The following is a 17,238-nucleotide window of genomic DNA, read 5'->3' as shown; positions in this document are numbered from 1 at the left end:
GAGGGGAGGACTGAAAAGGGGTAATGCTACACAGTGCTGACAATACGGGGTGGGAGAGCTCTGATGCTGGTACTTAGTCAACTGCATTCACAGGTAGCAATGGTAATCATCTTTGGCACAATCAGGGACTGCTGAAACAAGAACTAAACTCTAATAAATAGAAGCAACTTAACAGATGCAGCATCATAACATACCTAGAAATTTAAAGAGGACTCTCTTAAAAAAGGGATCCAGACTTTAGAAATTCTATGTATTATTAGAACAAGAAATTACTATAGCAGCAAACAATTTTAACAAGAACTAATCAAATTAAAGATTCTGTTAAATAAAATGAAGTCTGGTTCATTCCCTACCCCTGACAATGGCTACTCTGCTCAAAGGAAATTTGAGTTTCTTCTTTTAACCCCTGTAGCTCCAGACTTCTTGTCAACAGTATCAATCATCATTCAATTTAAAGAAGCAATAACCTTCTACTTAAGGGGGTGTCCAACCCAAGAGTGGAGTAGAAATATGTTAAAATTCAAGAATGGAATAATGAAGTAACCTGACAACTACCTTCCTAAGCAAAACTGATAAACTGCTCAGGGACAGGGAAACTGGGAACCAGTATACCCGTAACAAAAAGTCTTTATTTCTTAATTGTATACCCAAAAGACTGCATGTACTCAGAACAGGAATTAAGTCCAACCATAATTTACTATAGCTAAGACAAGACTTTATACTAACTGCTATTTTCCCATTATTTTTGTTATTGAGGATAAGGGTCTAAACGCATAAGATGAATTACTGTTACTGGAATTTCACATGAGTAATTTAAAAACACAACCAATTTTTACTCATTCAAAATCTCTAAATTTTCTTAGGCAGACTGAGTTGGTTCAAGTAAAAAACCAATTAATGTAGCTTAATTGGAGTAGCTTACCTGGGCCATTGTCTAAAGGGCTCTATGTTCAAAAAGAGCAAAACGTGCAGGAATATTAAGCTATTTTAAGGTTCCTACCAAAAATAAATTTAATAAACAAGCACTAAATAAGGAAAAGGTTACGCACTTCCAATTTATGCTCTTTCTCTGCAAGGGCTTCCTTTTGACAACGAAGAAAATCTGCTAACATTCGAGTGAGCTGCTTCCTATCATCTATTTCAGCCGCCAATCTGCCGTTGTAGTCTGCCAGCAACATACAAGCATCCTCTACCATTTTAGAAAGTCTTTCTCCAGACTCTTTATCTAAGAAAAGCACAGGATAACACAAGTATTACACAACAAAAACAATGTCATATGCTGTTTCCTTACCCTGTCCCCCTGAAAAGTTCAGATCAGACTTGCTCTTCTTACCTGTTATTTTATCTAGAAGGGACACTTCTTGAACTTCAACAGGCAAAGAAGCTATCCTTTGATGAACTGCTGCATCACCAGAAGCTGCATTTTCTAGATCTTGCAATGCTCTAACGAGATCTAGAGTCTAAAAAGTTAGACAACTTTAGAACCAAAAGTAGTGAAGCTTAAACAAATATAAAAGACCTAAAATTCATTCATATTCCTTAATCTGACTATTCGACTATTAAAATGATGTGATTCATTTGTAAGCCAAACATATACAGTGGTAAGGGGTCGCAAAGAGTCGGACACGACTGAGCAACTGATCTGAACTGAACTGAAGACGGAAGGCAGGCTATAACTTCAACCTGGAGAATACAAGTTTTATGAATGACATATTCATTGTAGAATCATTATACTAATATATAAGAAGAATTTCTAGTATTAAATTAGATATTGGGGGGTAGAAAACATAAATCATCATCTATCATAACACAGAAGAGCCCCCCAAATTCCATCTCCCAATGAAGTAATTAAAGCATAAGAGAAATGTACTTTTGGAATATGTATGTTCACATATGATACCTTCAATTATTCTATGGTTTGTTACTAAGATCATTAAAATGTTACAAAGTTCCATATATCTGGTGACTTATATTTATATAATGCTTAATCAGCATTTTAACATCAATATTTTCATTGCACTGTTTTCATACCAGCTATAATTAGGAGGGATGGGCAAGTATTTGCTGATAATTTCATAATTCATAACATCCCTAAATTATTCCAAAGAAAACTGAGTAAATTTTCTTTTTCCTAGTCTCCATTCCCATCCACATCTTTTTCACTTGTTTTCTTTTTTACATCTCTAAGCCTAGATTCTGGAACACTAAGAAATTACACACATACATGAAAAGTGTAGGATATTATTAACTCTGTATATATTTAGATGACACTGCCAGCCAGTTTCGAATTTTTCTTTAAGCTATCCCCTTACAAAAAATGTTATTACTGGGGTCTAGCATATAGCAAATAATCAAAGATTAGAATGAATGGAACCTAGTTAGAAATATACTATCCCCAGTGTGCTTTTAATTCACTACTGTTTTTAAAATCCAAGTATTACAAAAAAAAGTTATTTTGTTATATTTCACCACTACAATGAAAGTGAGCTTAACAGCAATGACATGACAAGGAAGCTTGTTTCTCATGATGCCCCAAATAACTTACATTATTATTATTTTTTAATCAGACTTAGAAAGTTCTAAAATTTTCTGGATTACTAACAAGAAACCTGGCTTTATGGTTTTGACAATGTATGCATGCTTTAATTACAAACTACTCTCATTACACCTTCACACTCCTACATGAAGAAAGCAAGCGGAAACAACCTCCTGACAGAGGAGAATGAAATGATTAGGTCCTATGAAGAGAAATCTTTGCCATTCTGAACCATTGAGAATTAAGCAACACAACTAACCAGAAAATGGTCATTATAAAGCCAAAAGCAATTGCATTGTATACAACAAGTGCTAGGGAGGAGTCACGTCAGAAACTCCTAGAAGTACAACTTAGGTTACTCTCTCATCAGGGAGAATAGGAAAGGGTCAGACCCTTTAATTAAAACTGGAGTAAAATACTGTTCTTGGAGTGAGTTTCAGTCCAGGTCTCCAAGTCCATGGAGCACTTAAGTTCTTATTACTCTACAGGATACTAATTCCTGCAAACCACATCTGCTTCCAGACAAAGCTCAGCAGGGACCACATTCTGGCTCACACACTGAGTTACGTTTCTGTACCATTTGTAGCCCATGAAGATATTTACCTTGTTTTAAGAGTATGGCTATGTCTTCATTTTCTCCTTTAAAATTCTATCTGTCCCTCCTATATGTTTGAAACATAGAAGGAGGAAGCTTTAAGACTCAATGCCCACATAATTAAGGTTAAAATGTCTTTTTGGAATCATCTGATGGTTAGAAAATGCTATACTGTACCAACCTGGGAGGACATGGAGTATTAAGATAATGATTCTAATTAATCTGTTTTTACCATGGAACTACATGGTTCCATATGGTTCCATAGAACTATATGAATACGTACTTGTTAACTCTAACATGCATTTTTACATGTTTAAAAGCGAAAATACTTAAGAAGATTGTTTATCTCTAGGCATGGAATTTTTTGCATACTTAAACAATATAATAGTCTACATTTTATTTAAAAAAAAACAAACTGTTGAAATGGTAGATATCTCACCAGATCTTATCATACCTGGCAATCAAATACTTTTTATGTGAAATAAAATTGCCTAGTATACAACACACATTAAACATTAAGTGGTTAATCAGAAAATAAGACTTATTCACATAGCTTGTTTCCTATACCCAGAATTATAATAAGTCAATTTACAGAAATAAAACAGCAAAATTAGTAAAGCTTGGTGGCTACATGAAATACTAGAAATATAACTCTCTCAAGAGAGAAAAACTGCTACCTGTGGTGGTTCACTTGGAGATCCTAGAGAGGAACAGTTTTCATTCTCATCCACCTTTATCTGCTCATACGTTCGCTTCCTGGGCTTCTTGTCACCATCTGAGTTGAAAGAACATTTAACTTTTAATGAAAGAACACCTTTCAATGAAGAGATAATGATAAAAGATTATATACTTACACAGAGCTTGCTTAAGTTGTTCTAATACATCATTTTCATACACAGACCTTTCTTCCCAAATAGACAGCACTCTTCCAAGGTGCTTCTTACAACTTTCATCAGTTTCACTAAAGAGAAGATAAAAACATTAACAGTAAAATGCACAGTGCCATTGCAAAGATACTGGTGATTTTAAATACAATGGTTACCCACTCCCTGAAAAAAGCTGCCCAACTGTTCACTGAGTTTCACTATGTGACCAGCAGTTCAAGGGTGAAGTGACCAAGACAGACATACTCTCTGCTTCCCTTAAAGAACTTAGAGACACACTAGTAAGCAAAAAACCACCAAAGAAGGATGACAGCGCTAGGACTGGTGACAAGGGGTCATCAAGAAAGTGCCTCTAGCCTCATGGGGGGCGGAACATAAAGCTAAGGAAGACTGCTAACAGGTGACTCTGAAGCTTATTTCACAGATATTTCCTGACCAATGTACGATCTCCAACACTGGAGATAAGACGGAGCTTTGTGGCAGCTGTTATTTGTAAGAGCCACAGAAGAGAACAGAGCATTAGAGATGGGTTTCACAGAGACATGGCCCACTTCAAGAGAGATCAGGAAAGGTATGGGAGGAACAGTATTTGAAGAAATGATATGCTTATCTGGACACACAGAAGTGGGAAACAGCCTACTCCCAACACTTCCCACCACCTTCACCACTCCCGCTGCAGACTGAACCACCACGATCTCTTGCCTGGATTTCTGCAACAGCCTTTTCACTGGGTTCCCAGGCTCTACTCCTTCATCCTATTCTCTACTAATGTAAACCACTTCATACTGCTCTCAGTATGAAAGAACCACCAATTATACCAAGGATAAAAGCAAAGACTTTACCCTGGGCCACAAACTGGGCATGTTCTACTTCCTGGCTACCTCTTAGACCACATTTCCTAAATGCAAATCTTGCTGATCCTCAAATATGCCCAGCACATGGTATCTCCCTGTGTCTACCTCGAGTTTTCTCTACCCAGGACCCTTTCCCGCTAGATAGTCAAATGGCCTGTTTTATCCCTCCCTTCAGTCTCTGCTCCCCCAAACTGTCAATCCTCACCTCATGAAATAACTGAGTGTCATCACACTCTCTAGCTCCTTCCCTGCTTTATGTTTCTTCGTAGTACTTATCTCTTTTTTTTTTGACATTTTTAGATATATTCAGTTGTATTATTCTGTTATCCACTGAAATTTAAGCTCCACTAGAACAGAACTTTATAGTTCATCCATTATGGTATCCTCACTGCCCAGCACAAAGTAGATGGCCAATAAATATTTTATGGAATTTTAGGAAGAGGCAATAAATTAAAAAAGCCCAAGCCAGAAAGAACTAAATAACTTAACCACATAACCATAAGTTAACCAGTTAACTTAAACCACATAAACTATAGTGTGCATGGGGGAGGAGAGGGGTTGAGGAGGTGGAGAAATGTGAGCAGGAGTCTGAAGAAGTACACTGGGCCAGGGAGGAACACCTGAAGCTTTACTCAGCACTTCAGACCTGATCTCTAGAGAAACGAGAACCACTCAAAGACAGAAGACTGTTTAGTCAGTTCTACAGCTATGGCTACAGTTTCCTAGATGGATTAAACAATACTGGAGGCTACTGCAATTATACAGAAATGACATTATGGTAACTGGAATGACAGGAAGTCTAAGAACCAATAGAACTCTATGTACTATATGGGATACAGCGAGTCAAGGAGAAAGGACAGTGCATATATTATAAATCACGGTATCACAGAGAGTTCACAGCAACACCTAATTTCTCACAGGGGCATCAGGATAGATGAAGTTGCCATTCATCAAGAAAGTGAACCTAGAGAAGGAGCAAGTTTGACAGGGAGGAAGGATACTGTGAATTCAATTACATATTTAAGTCTCAGATGTGTGGAAGCATACAACTAGAAATCAATACGCAATTGGATATACCTACAAAACTGAAAGGAAAAACACTGCACTGGAGCAAAGATTATCAGCTTTTAGGGTGTGGATAATAACTAAACATATGAAATGTATGAAATCACCCAGAGGACTAGTAAAGAATATGACACCAGGAGGCCTTGGACTGAATTCTAAGAAACACCAGCACCTGAAAAGATGGTAATAGACAGTATCTAAATTGAAGGATAAATAATATTAATTTAAGAAAGCAACATACAGCAGTGTTTCACACTCTGTAATTCTTTTAAAAAATACATCTGCTGTGACTAAACTTCAGGGCATGTGGTGAGTATATTTTCATCCTTAAATCATTCATTCAACACAGATCATCATTCACCACTGAATTCTACAAATTAGACTGATGTAATTGCCTACCCCAATGTTTACAAAGTAATCTACCAAATATTTGCACATAATATTTGGAAATAAGCATTTTAAAAGCACAGACTTCTACCTTCAGAAATTTTCTATAGCAAAATTTTCAACAGGCTTGTGATTATTTTAAATATTCTGTATTATCAAAGCATTTAAAAATGTTGTGACATATACCCACACACCAGAAAACATTAAAATTATTATATGCAATATGACAGAAAGGGGTAAGTTTTTCCAGAAATATTAGTTGGAAGATTGATCATTATAAGCACACAAATTTTCAATTCAACACACTTATTAATTCTTAATAAACTTCATTTCAATATGGCAGTTGCTTTTGGTCACTTAAGAAACAGGTGAACTCCAAATGTCCACCTGAGCAAAACCTTTTCCTCATACAAGTATTTAACATATTTATAAATGCCATCATTGGTAAGTCTTCTCAAATGAAAACTTCAAAGAAATACAGCTTATTTTTTTATTTTAATGTCTTAAGACAAGTTTTAGCAAAAGGACATATTAGACATTTATAACAGATTACCTAGTACCCAAAACAATGACCATACCTGGAAACATGCTTAAAAGCCTCCACTATAACAGGTGCAAAATCTTTTGTAAACTCTGGCCCCTTCCTTTTGCTGTTTTGAATGACATCATTAGCTAGGTAGAGAAAAGTAAGCTTCCTGTTCGGTTTGGCTGGAAAAAAAAAAAAAATCTAATTAAAATACCCTCAACTTAACTGAGACAAACTTTCTCAATACCTGAAATTAAGTAGTTTGAGAACTACAACAAACTTACTAGCCTTTGTATATTAGGTTCAACCCTAGCTTCTCATTCTACTGCTAAATTCAGCAAAGCAAGTCAATATTCTTTAAAGGATAACTACTTTATTGTTTCTGAAGATCACTCACATGAGAGAAAAAAGAGAATTCATGAGGCAGAGGTAGCCAATAACATATTTCCTTACAGGTTTACTAAGTCATCTAAAGCACTTATCTTTGATGGGTAGTATTATCATTAGTTACAAATTTTTATACATGGAAATCATCACATCTGTGTAAAAATGTATTTCTGTGACTATTCTGTACTAAATTTTATTAAAACTATTAAACACTACATAAAATACAGTGAAAAACCTCACTTAAAATAAGATGGTGATTGGTCATGTTATTAAAATGGTACCTTAAATCTTAACTGAATTTATGACTACTTTATTGACAATACATATATTCATTTAAACATCAATCATTAAGTTACCATGAAACAAAAGAGAACAAAATGTAAGACAGGTTGAAAGAGGCATTACTTCGATCAATTACAGATTTTTTCACTTACTAAATAAATATTTGTCAAGCTAACAGAGTGAATGTTAGAGAAACCAAGTGGACAAAGTTTAGATGTCCCCCTACTTTGGATTACATGGCCTTAAATAACTGATTCATCTCGACAAAAATACACCCCATACTCACAACATTCTGTGGGTACAATTATCCTCCTAAAAGAGCAGACAAGATTTCAATAATCTAACCAGAATACATTATTACTCATTAAATGTTAAGTGGCATAAAAGTACTGAACATGACTTAAAATTTATATATATATATATATGTGGAAAAATTAGTTGAACACAACCTTTTATACTATTTTCACAGTAGTATTTTACTAGAATTGGAATCATTCAAAGTTGTACAATTATATTCACAAACAGCATACTTTGTGACATCCACATTACACTGGCGTAAGGGCTTACTCTAAGGACTGATAATCCAGTGTACTATTCACGGGGCCAGTTTATTGGATTTAAGGCAAATATTTGGGCAGACAGCATTTAGTCCTCAAGATACAAGTATTTAATTTAAAATTCAAGCCACTTTTGAGTTCACATTTTTCTTTTAGAGACTGTAAAATATTGAGTCACAACTGATCAGACCTTACAAACCTGTAGTGCCCATTGACTACATTACCTGGTTTGCCTGTCTAAAGTTGCAGTCTACCAATTACTGGGCTTTTGAAAGTTGCTGGCACAGAATGAAGATAAAGGGAGAGATGGCAATAACAGAGACCAACTTCTGATTCTTCTGGCTCTTGTCTGGTCAGCTAAACCATAGAGGACAACTGATTAAGATACCAAGATCCTTTCTTGTGAAGATTATAACAGTAAATTTCCAGTATTCAACCTTATCTTTAAAAAAAAACATCCTAACCTTTGCCCACAGAAAACCTCACACAAAGAAAAGGCCTTAATCTAAATATTAAAAGTATTAATCCAAGTATTTGCATTCTTGACATCAAAAAGAATTTAAATACTCAAATTTGTTCTTAGCACTTTATATATATATAAAACCTAATTTAATCCAAATAATGTAAGGTATCATTATTATTTGAATTTGGCAGTTGAACAAAAATAGACATCAAAAAGGTTATCTGCCCACAGTGAAATAGCCAGGAAGGGATCAGTCATGATTTGAATCCCAAAAGTCCAACTGCAAAGGATTTCCTCTTAACATTAACAACTGGACTATGCCTCCTGTCATAAATGCAAGTGGGTATGACTTTTGAGAAGATTTAATAGCAGCTCAACCAAAATGTTTCAGAATGTTAACAGTATTATTCACAACAGCTAAACGGTGAAATAATCCAAGTGTCTGTCAATAGATGAATGAATAAGCACAACATGGTATATAGATACAAACAGACTACTACTCAGTCTGAAAAAGAAAGAACATTCTGACACAAGCTACAATGCTCAGATGGTAAAGAATTCGCCTGCAACGCGTGAGACCTGGGTTCCATCCCTGAGTTGGGACGATCCCCTGGAGGAGGGCATGGCAACCCACTCCAGTATTCTTGCCCGGAGAATCCCCATGGACAGTGGAGCCTGGTGGGCTACCATCCATGGGGTCGCAAAGAGTCAGACACGACTGAGCAACTAAGCACACACAGAGGATGTTATGTTAAGTAAACAAGCCTGCCACAAAAAGACATACACCGTATGACTGCATTCATATCAGGTACCTAGAATAGTCAAATTCATAGACAAAGTAGAACGGTGGCTGTCAGGGGCTAAGAAGAGGGAGATACGGAGAATTACTGTTTAATGGGGACAGAGTTGCACTTTCATAACAGGAAAATAGTTCTAAAGATGTATGTTAGTGACAGTTGCACAAGAGCAAAAATATACTTAATACCACTAAAACTTCACACTTAAAAATGATTAAAGTGTTCAATGTTATGTTTATTTTCCCACAAAAATTTTAAAGTATATATTTCACAATTTTTAAAATTTGTGAGTGCCTAACCTCTTGAAAATAATTCAGAATCATTTTCTGCAATGTACACTAAAGAAAAAATTTACAAGATTTCAACATATATTTCCCAGTATATTTCAAAGGATAAACTCTGAACCAGCAGCATAACTTTATAGTATGGGATCCAAATACCAAGACATTATTTTCATTTTTTCCCTTGTGGAAACCACAGCAAAATATGAGAAATACCTAGAAACTGCCATAAATTATACCCTTCTCCAGATTTTCAGGGGAAAAAAATGTACTGCCATTTAAAACTTTGTGTAGAACAAATAATAAACTAATGGAACAAATTACAACAAGCAATTCCAGAAGAAATCACATTATTTTCAAATAAATTTTTTTGTAAATAACAGATCCATAAATTGTTTCTAAAACACACAAAGCTAACAACGAGAGCAAACAAGCCATTTCATAAATTCTTAAAGAAATAACTCTATTGGCAACAGAATATAAGGCTAAATAATGGGTCCGACCTAATCAATTCCGATGTTTTTACTGTTCACAGGGCTCCCTGTAAAGACACCAATTTTCCCAATCTTCCATTCAATTTAACTCGTGTTTATTTAATATTTGCTGTGTGCCATGCTGTGTTCAGACCAAAAATAACCTGTCCTGTTCAATCAGGACTTTGCAACATAAAAACTGGCACAAGATAGGTCATGTAGCTACGTGAGTCTTTTTTTTTTTTAAATTCTCTCTCTGCTGATATATGACACCAATACTGACAGCAACCATAAACTCAGTATTATATCCCAGTTAGCCTACCCACTCCAGTATCCTGACCTGGAGAAATCCATGGACTCTACAGTCCATGGGGTCACAAAGAGTCGGATACGACTGAGTGACTCTCACCTCACTTCACTTAGTCTGTGTGTGCCCTACCATGTTTGTACCAGTGAAGTATAAGCCAAATAAGGACCAGTCAACATATTGCGAGAAATCATTTTCTTATATCTCACCTCACCAAACAAAATTTTAAGCTCCTGTAGGTACTAAGCATAAAGCTTCTCAGGTGGCACAGTTCAGTTCAGTTGCTCTGTTGGGTCCAACTCTTGGCAATCCCATGGACTGTAGCATGCCAGGTTTCCCTGTCAATCACCAACTCTGGCAGTTTGCCCAAACTCATGTCCATTAAGTCAATGATGCCATCCAACTATCTCATCCTCTGTTGTCCCCTTCTCCGCCTGCCTTCAATCTTTCCTAGCCATCAGGGTCTTTTCAAATGAGTCAGTTCTTCGCATCAGGTGGCCAAAGTATTGGAGTTTCAGCTTTAGCATCATTCCTTCCAAAGAACACCCAGGACTGATCTCCTTTAGAATGGACTGGTTGGATCTCCTTGCAGTCCAAGGGACTCTCAAGAGTCTTCTCCAACATCACAGTTAAAAAGCACCAATTCTTCGGTGCTCAGCTTTCTTCATACTCCAACTCTCACATCCATACATGACCACTGGAAAAACCATAGCCTTGACTAGTGGACCTTTGTTGGCAAAGTAATGTCTCTGCTTCTTAATATGCTGTCTAGGTTGGTCAAAGCCTTTCTTCCAAGGAGCAGGAGTCTTTTAATTTCATAGCTGCAGTCACCTCTGCAGTGATTTTGGAGCCCCCAAAAAGAAAATCTCTCACTGTTTCCATTATTTCCCCATCTATTTGCCATGAAGTGATGGGACTGGATGCCATGATCTTAAGTTTTTTAAATGTTGAGTTTTAAATCAACTTTTTGACTCTCCTCTTTCGCTTTCATCAAGAAAGTGTTCTTCTTCCCTTTCTGCCATTAGGGTGGTGTCATCTGCATATCTGAAGTTACTGATATGTCTCTGGGGAATCTTGATTCCAGCTTGTGCTTCATCCTGCCTGGCATTCCCCATGATGCAGGTGGCGCAGTGGTCAAAATTCATGGAGATGCAGGAGACATGCGTTCGATCACTAGGCCACAAAGATCCCTTGGAGAAGGAAATGGCAACCCACTCCAGTATTTCTACTTGTAAAATCCCAAGGACAGAGGAGCCTGGTGGGCTACAGTCTATGGGGTGCAGAGAGTTGGATGCAACTGAGCATGCACATGCGGACACACAGGTACTAAGCATAGCCCTTTGTCCAGGGCCCTTGTATATGAACAGGTACATCAAAACAAATAATAATTAAATTCTGAGAGCTGCTAATCTGTGAAAACATAGTATTACCTAAAAAGTTGAGCATACACCTCAAAAAAGGGCAAAGCAAGTTCAGTTCATCACACAAGTAAGAAATAGTTACACAGTAATTCAGAAAGAGGGCTTTCCTGGTGGCTCAGTGGTAAAGAATGCACCTGTCAATGCAGGAGACACAGGTTCGATACCTGATCCAGGAAGATCCTACAAGCCTCAAAGCAACTAAGCCCGAGCACCACAGCTATGAGCCTGGGAGCCGCAACTACTCCTGGGCCCAAGTGCTGCACCTACTGAAGCACTTATCGGGGAGCCCATGCTCTGCAACGAGAAGCCACCACAATGAGAAGTCCAAGCACAGCAACTACAGAGTAGCCCCTGCTTGCTGCAATTAGAGAAAAGCCTGTATAGCAATGAAGACCCAGCACAGCCGATAAAATTAAATTTTAAAAATCATTAAAAAAAAAAAACCAACAAATAATTCAAATAGAAGATCAGTTACAAAGCTTCAAAAAGATGAGACCAGGCTATTAAATAAAGAAAAAGAAACAAACCTATTCAAAGAATTACAGAAATGGCATCTAGTCTAACACATAATGAATTCAAAATCTAATTTTACTTCTTCATAATCAGATAGGATAATGGTAATATCATTACTTATTTTCTTACACTGTTCAGACCACAGGCCTACTTGCTTTGATATATACGGAATATTAAAATCTAATTTAATCACGGTGTTTTATGGAGACTGAAACTTACAACCACAGTAGATGATAATGCTGATAAATACAACAAATAGCTAAAAAAAATTTTTTGTCATCTATAAATGTTAAGAACTTTCTAAGAGACGTCTTCTATATAGAGAAGCAGCAAAAAAAAAAAAAAATAAATAAATGTTACATACACATGCATGTATACATACACACACAAAATAATGAGTACCAGTGCAATTCTTACAGGAGGAAATAAGAAAACCCATTATCTTGAAAACAAAAATCTACTAAAGATTTATTAACTGTCCGACAGCCTCACTTATTCCCATGATAAACTGATTCACAGACCAGAAAACATGTTCATATGGATGGCTAGGTGGTTGTAAGAAACACAAGCTGGAATCAAGATTGCCGGGAGAAATATCAATCACCTCAGATATGCAGATGACACCACCCTTATGGCAGAAAGTGAAGAGGAAGTAAAAAGCCTCTTGATGAAAGTGAAAGAGGAGACTGAAAAAGTTGGCCTAAAGCTCAACATTCAGAAAATGAAGATCATGGCATCTGCTCCCATCACTTCATGGGAAATAGATGGGGAAACAGTGGAAACAGTGCCAGACTTTATATTTGGGGGCTCCAAAATCACTGCAGATGGTGACTGCAGCCATGAAATTAAAGGACGCTTACTCCTTGGAAGAAAAGTTATGACCAACCTAGACAGCATATTCAGAAGCAGAGACATTACTTTGCCGACTAAGGTCCATCTAGTCAAGTCTGTGGTTTTTCCAGTAGTCATGTATGGATGTGAGAGTTGGACTGTAAAGAAAGCTGAGCACCGAAGAATTGATGCTTTTGAACTGTGGAGTTGGAGAAGACTCTTGAGAGTCCCTTGGACAGCAAGGAGATCCAACCAGTCCATTCTGAAGGCGATCAACCCTGGGATTTCTTTGGAAGGAATGATGCTAAAGCTGAAACTCCAGTACTTTGGCCACCTCATGCAAAGAGTTGACTCATTGGAAAAGACTCTGATGCTGGGAGGGATTGGGGGCAGGAGGAGAAGGGGATGACAGAGGATGAGATGGCTGGATGGCATCACTGACTTGATGGACGTGAGTCTGAGTGAACTCCAGGAGTTGGTGATGGACAGGGAGGCCTGGCGTGCTGTGCTTCATGGGGTCGCAAAGAGTCGGACACGACTGAGCGACTGAACTGACTGACTGAGGTGGCTGTAAGCAGAAACCTCTTAGTAATACTCTTTGCCACAGAAAATACAAAACCAGCAGATGATTCTTGAATAGATTCTATCTATCCCAGATGGGACAAAGAGTTCAGTCAAACACAGATGACTGCTTCTTAACAGGTGAGGTGGGTGAAAATGGATAGTGCCGGCGTATTCCTGCATCACTGCCGGGATGCTTCAGACTTTTGGTAGCCCATCCTTTGCTTAAAATCCTTCCAAGATTTTCTATTGTTCTCCAGATAACATTTTAAATCCTTACCACAACCAAAGGCCCAGAAAGATCTAACTCCACCTCAACACTATTCTTTCTTCAAGCCCGAACTTCCTGGACTCCTACGCCTACTTTAGACCTCAGTGAAACGGGTTCCTCTGGTTTTTCTCTGACCACCCACCACACATTGGTGAGGCAGTCCTGATATGCTCTCATGCCACCTCATACTTTTCCTATGGAGCATTTATTCCAACCATTTAACTGTTTTTATTTAATCTAGTGCTTCCCAACTAAATCCCATCGAAAGTAACAATTGCCAGGCTCATGCACCAATCTATGGAATCAAGCCCAGCAGCTAAGTCATAATTTACTCAACATTTACTAAATCAATAAAATTTGCGCTAAACCTTTATGTCTGTAATTATTTGTTCTACTAACTTAGCTTCTGGTCTTAACCTCACCCAGCTGAAAGGGGAATGCAATTACACTACTCTCAGAAACCTCCACTTCAAATTCACATTACGAAAAGACGAACTTTCTTACAGATACAGCTACTCTTTATTTTCAATGTATTCACTTCCAATATTTTCCTTTCCCCCCTCCTCCATTTTAGAGTTCTCGCAAATCATAACCCCACAGAAGAATAAGCCAACAGTGTGAATGGGAAGGTCAAAGAACTACAAATGTTAATCAACTAAAGCCAACTACCATTTCTACCTATTAGATTGATCAAGACAAGTCTGACACTAAAGTTGGCAAGAGTATGAGTTAAGATTATCCTCTTTAGATACCTCCAAACATGATTAAAATTTAAATTAGTGTGACTTTTTACAAAAATAATTCTGCAATACCTATGAAAAATGTAAATACACGAATCCCTTCACCCTGCAAATTTCCCTTTTAGGAGTTTATCCTATGGTATCTTCTCATAAATGCACAAAAAAACCACAAAGGATATTCACGAAACAACACAAAAGACAGAATTAGATAAATCATGATATATTCATATAATCCATACTCTATAGCTCAATCACTGCAGATGGTGACTGCAGCCATGAACTTAAAAGACGCTTACTCCTTGGAACAAAAGTTATGACCAACCTAGATAGTATATTCAAAAGCAGAGACATTACTTTGCCGACTAAGGTCCATCTAGTCAAGGCTGTGGTTTTTCCAGTAGTCATGTATGGATGTGAGAGTTGGACTGTGAACAAGGCTGAGCGCCGAAGAATTGATGCTTTCGAACTGTGGTGTTGGAGAAGACTCTTGAGAGTCCCTTGGACTGCAAGGAGATCCAACCAGTGCATTCTGAAGGAGATCAGCCCTGGGATTTCTTTGGAAGGAATGATGCTAAACCTGAAACTCCAGTACTTTGGCCACCTCATGCGAAGAGTTGACTCATTGGAAAAGACTCTGATGCTGGGAGGGATTGGGGGCAGGAGGAGAAGGGGACGGCAGAGGATGAGATGGTTGGATGGTATCACTGACTCGATGGACGTGAGTCAGTGAACTCCGGGAGTTGGTGATGGACAGGGAGGCCTGGCATGCTGCAATTCATGGGGTCTCAAAGAGTCGGACATGACTGCGCGACTGAACTAAACTGAATAGCTATTAAAAAGTGGGATATATTTATATATAGATATAGAAAGATATCTAAGATATATTATTGAATTAAAACATATCCACACACACAGTAGATAGCTTTACTTTGGGGGAAGATCAAGAATCTGAAGGGGATTCAGAATTACCAAAAAAGAACTGTCATAACAGGGGAACACTTGAGCTATATATTAAATGATGCACGTGAGCCACGTACTGAAAAGGGCTCCTGGGTAGTGTGGACTTGCTGCTCTTCCAAAGCTCAAACTTCACCCCAGACCACTCAGTTCAGTTCAGTTCAGTCGCCCAGTCGTGTCCGACTCTTTGCGACCCATGAACTGCAGCATGCCAGGCCTCCCTGTCCATCACCAACTCCTGGAGTTCACTCAGACTCACGTCCATCGAGTCAGTGATGCCATCCAGCCATCTCATCCTCTGTCGTCCCCTTCTCCTCCTGTCCCCAATCCCTCCCAGCATCAGAGTCTTTTCCAATGAGTCAACTCTTCGCATGAGGTGGCCAAAGTACTGGAGTTTCAGGTTTAGCATCATTCCTTCCAAAGGAATCCCAGGGTTGATCTCCTTCAGAATGGACTGGTTGGATCTCCTTGCTGTCCAAGGGACTCTCAAGAGTCTTCTCCAACATCACAGTTCAAAAGCATCAATTCTTCGGCACTCAGCCTTCTTCACAGTCCAACTCTCACATCCATCCATGACCACTGGAAAAACCACAGCCTTGACTAGATGGACCTTAGTCGGCAAAGTAATGTCTCTGCTTTTGAATATGCTATCTAGGTTGGTCATAACTCTTCTTCCAAGGAGTAAGCGTCCTTTAAGTTCATGGCTGCAGTCACCATCTGCAGTGATTTTGGAGCCCCAAAAAATAAAGTCTGATACTGTTTCCACTGTTTCCCATCTATTTCCCATGAAGTGATGGGACCAGATGCCAAGATCTTCGTTTTCTGAATGTTGAGCTTTAGGCCAACTTTTTCAGTCTCCTCTTTCACTTTCATCAAGAGGCTTTTTACTTCCTCTTCACTTTCTGCCATAAGGGTGGTGTCATCTGCATATCTGAGGTTATTGATATTTCTCCTGGCAATCTTGATTCCGGCTTGTGTTTCTTCCAGTCCAGCGTTTCTCATGATGTACTCTGCATTTAAGTTAAATAAGCAGGGTGACAATATACAGCCTTGACGTACTCCTTTTCCTATTTGGAACCAGTCTGTTGTTCCATGTCCCCAGACCACTATACCACTATAAAAGACAATGCGAACTGGAAAAGATCTCAAGAATACATGTCACATTGTTTGTTCACATTATGCATACAGAGTGGAACTGAAACTAAAACTTTTTTGGTCTATTAAAAATAATATCTTTAAAATAATACTAAGTTTCTTAAGACCTAGGCACTATTCTAGAAGTTTATTATATATCTCTTTTAATCTTCAAAACAATCCTACAGAGTAATTATCCCTATTTACCAATGAAATAAGTGTTGAATTAAATGCACTCAGAGAAATGCACTAAAGTCAATCAACACCTACTACAATCCCTAAATAATATTTTATTAACAAGACCAGGAACTACATAAGATAAGCCTGTAACATCTTGTCGTGATAGAAAGTAAGAAACCTATTTTAAAAACTACCACAGTTGTATCCAGAGGACATAGGCAATGCTCCACGATCAA

General features: G+C 37.9%; 1 protein-coding gene across 2 annotated transcripts in view; it reads right to left on the bottom strand.

The window, feature by feature from the left end:
* RPRD1A (regulation of nuclear pre-mRNA domain containing 1A) overlaps nt 1-17,238 on the bottom strand; it is a 68,059-nt gene that overhangs the window by 32,607 nt on the left and 18,214 nt on the right. For both annotated transcript variants that reach the window (XM_004020428.6, XM_012103338.5), the window contains exons 2-6: nt 6,900-7,029; nt 3,986-4,092; nt 3,809-3,906; nt 1,334-1,460; nt 1,050-1,225 (exon numbers count right to left, since the gene is read on the bottom strand). In XM_004020428.6, the coding sequence (XP_004020477.1) occupies nt 1,050-1,225; nt 1,334-1,460; nt 3,809-3,906; nt 3,986-4,092; nt 6,900-7,029 (638 nt within the window). The remainder of the gene's footprint in view (nt 1-1,049; nt 1,226-1,333; nt 1,461-3,808; nt 3,907-3,985; nt 4,093-6,899; nt 7,030-17,238) is intronic.

The sequence above is a fragment of the Ovis aries genome, chromosome 23 (assembly GCF_016772045.2).
Source record: "Ovis aries strain OAR_USU_Benz2616 breed Rambouillet chromosome 23, ARS-UI_Ramb_v3.0, whole genome shotgun sequence".
Classification (NCBI taxonomy): domain Eukaryota; kingdom Metazoa; phylum Chordata; class Mammalia; order Artiodactyla; family Bovidae; genus Ovis; species Ovis aries.
The sequence above is the reverse complement of the archived record's forward strand: the minus strand, read 5'-3'. Positions and strand labels throughout refer to the sequence as shown.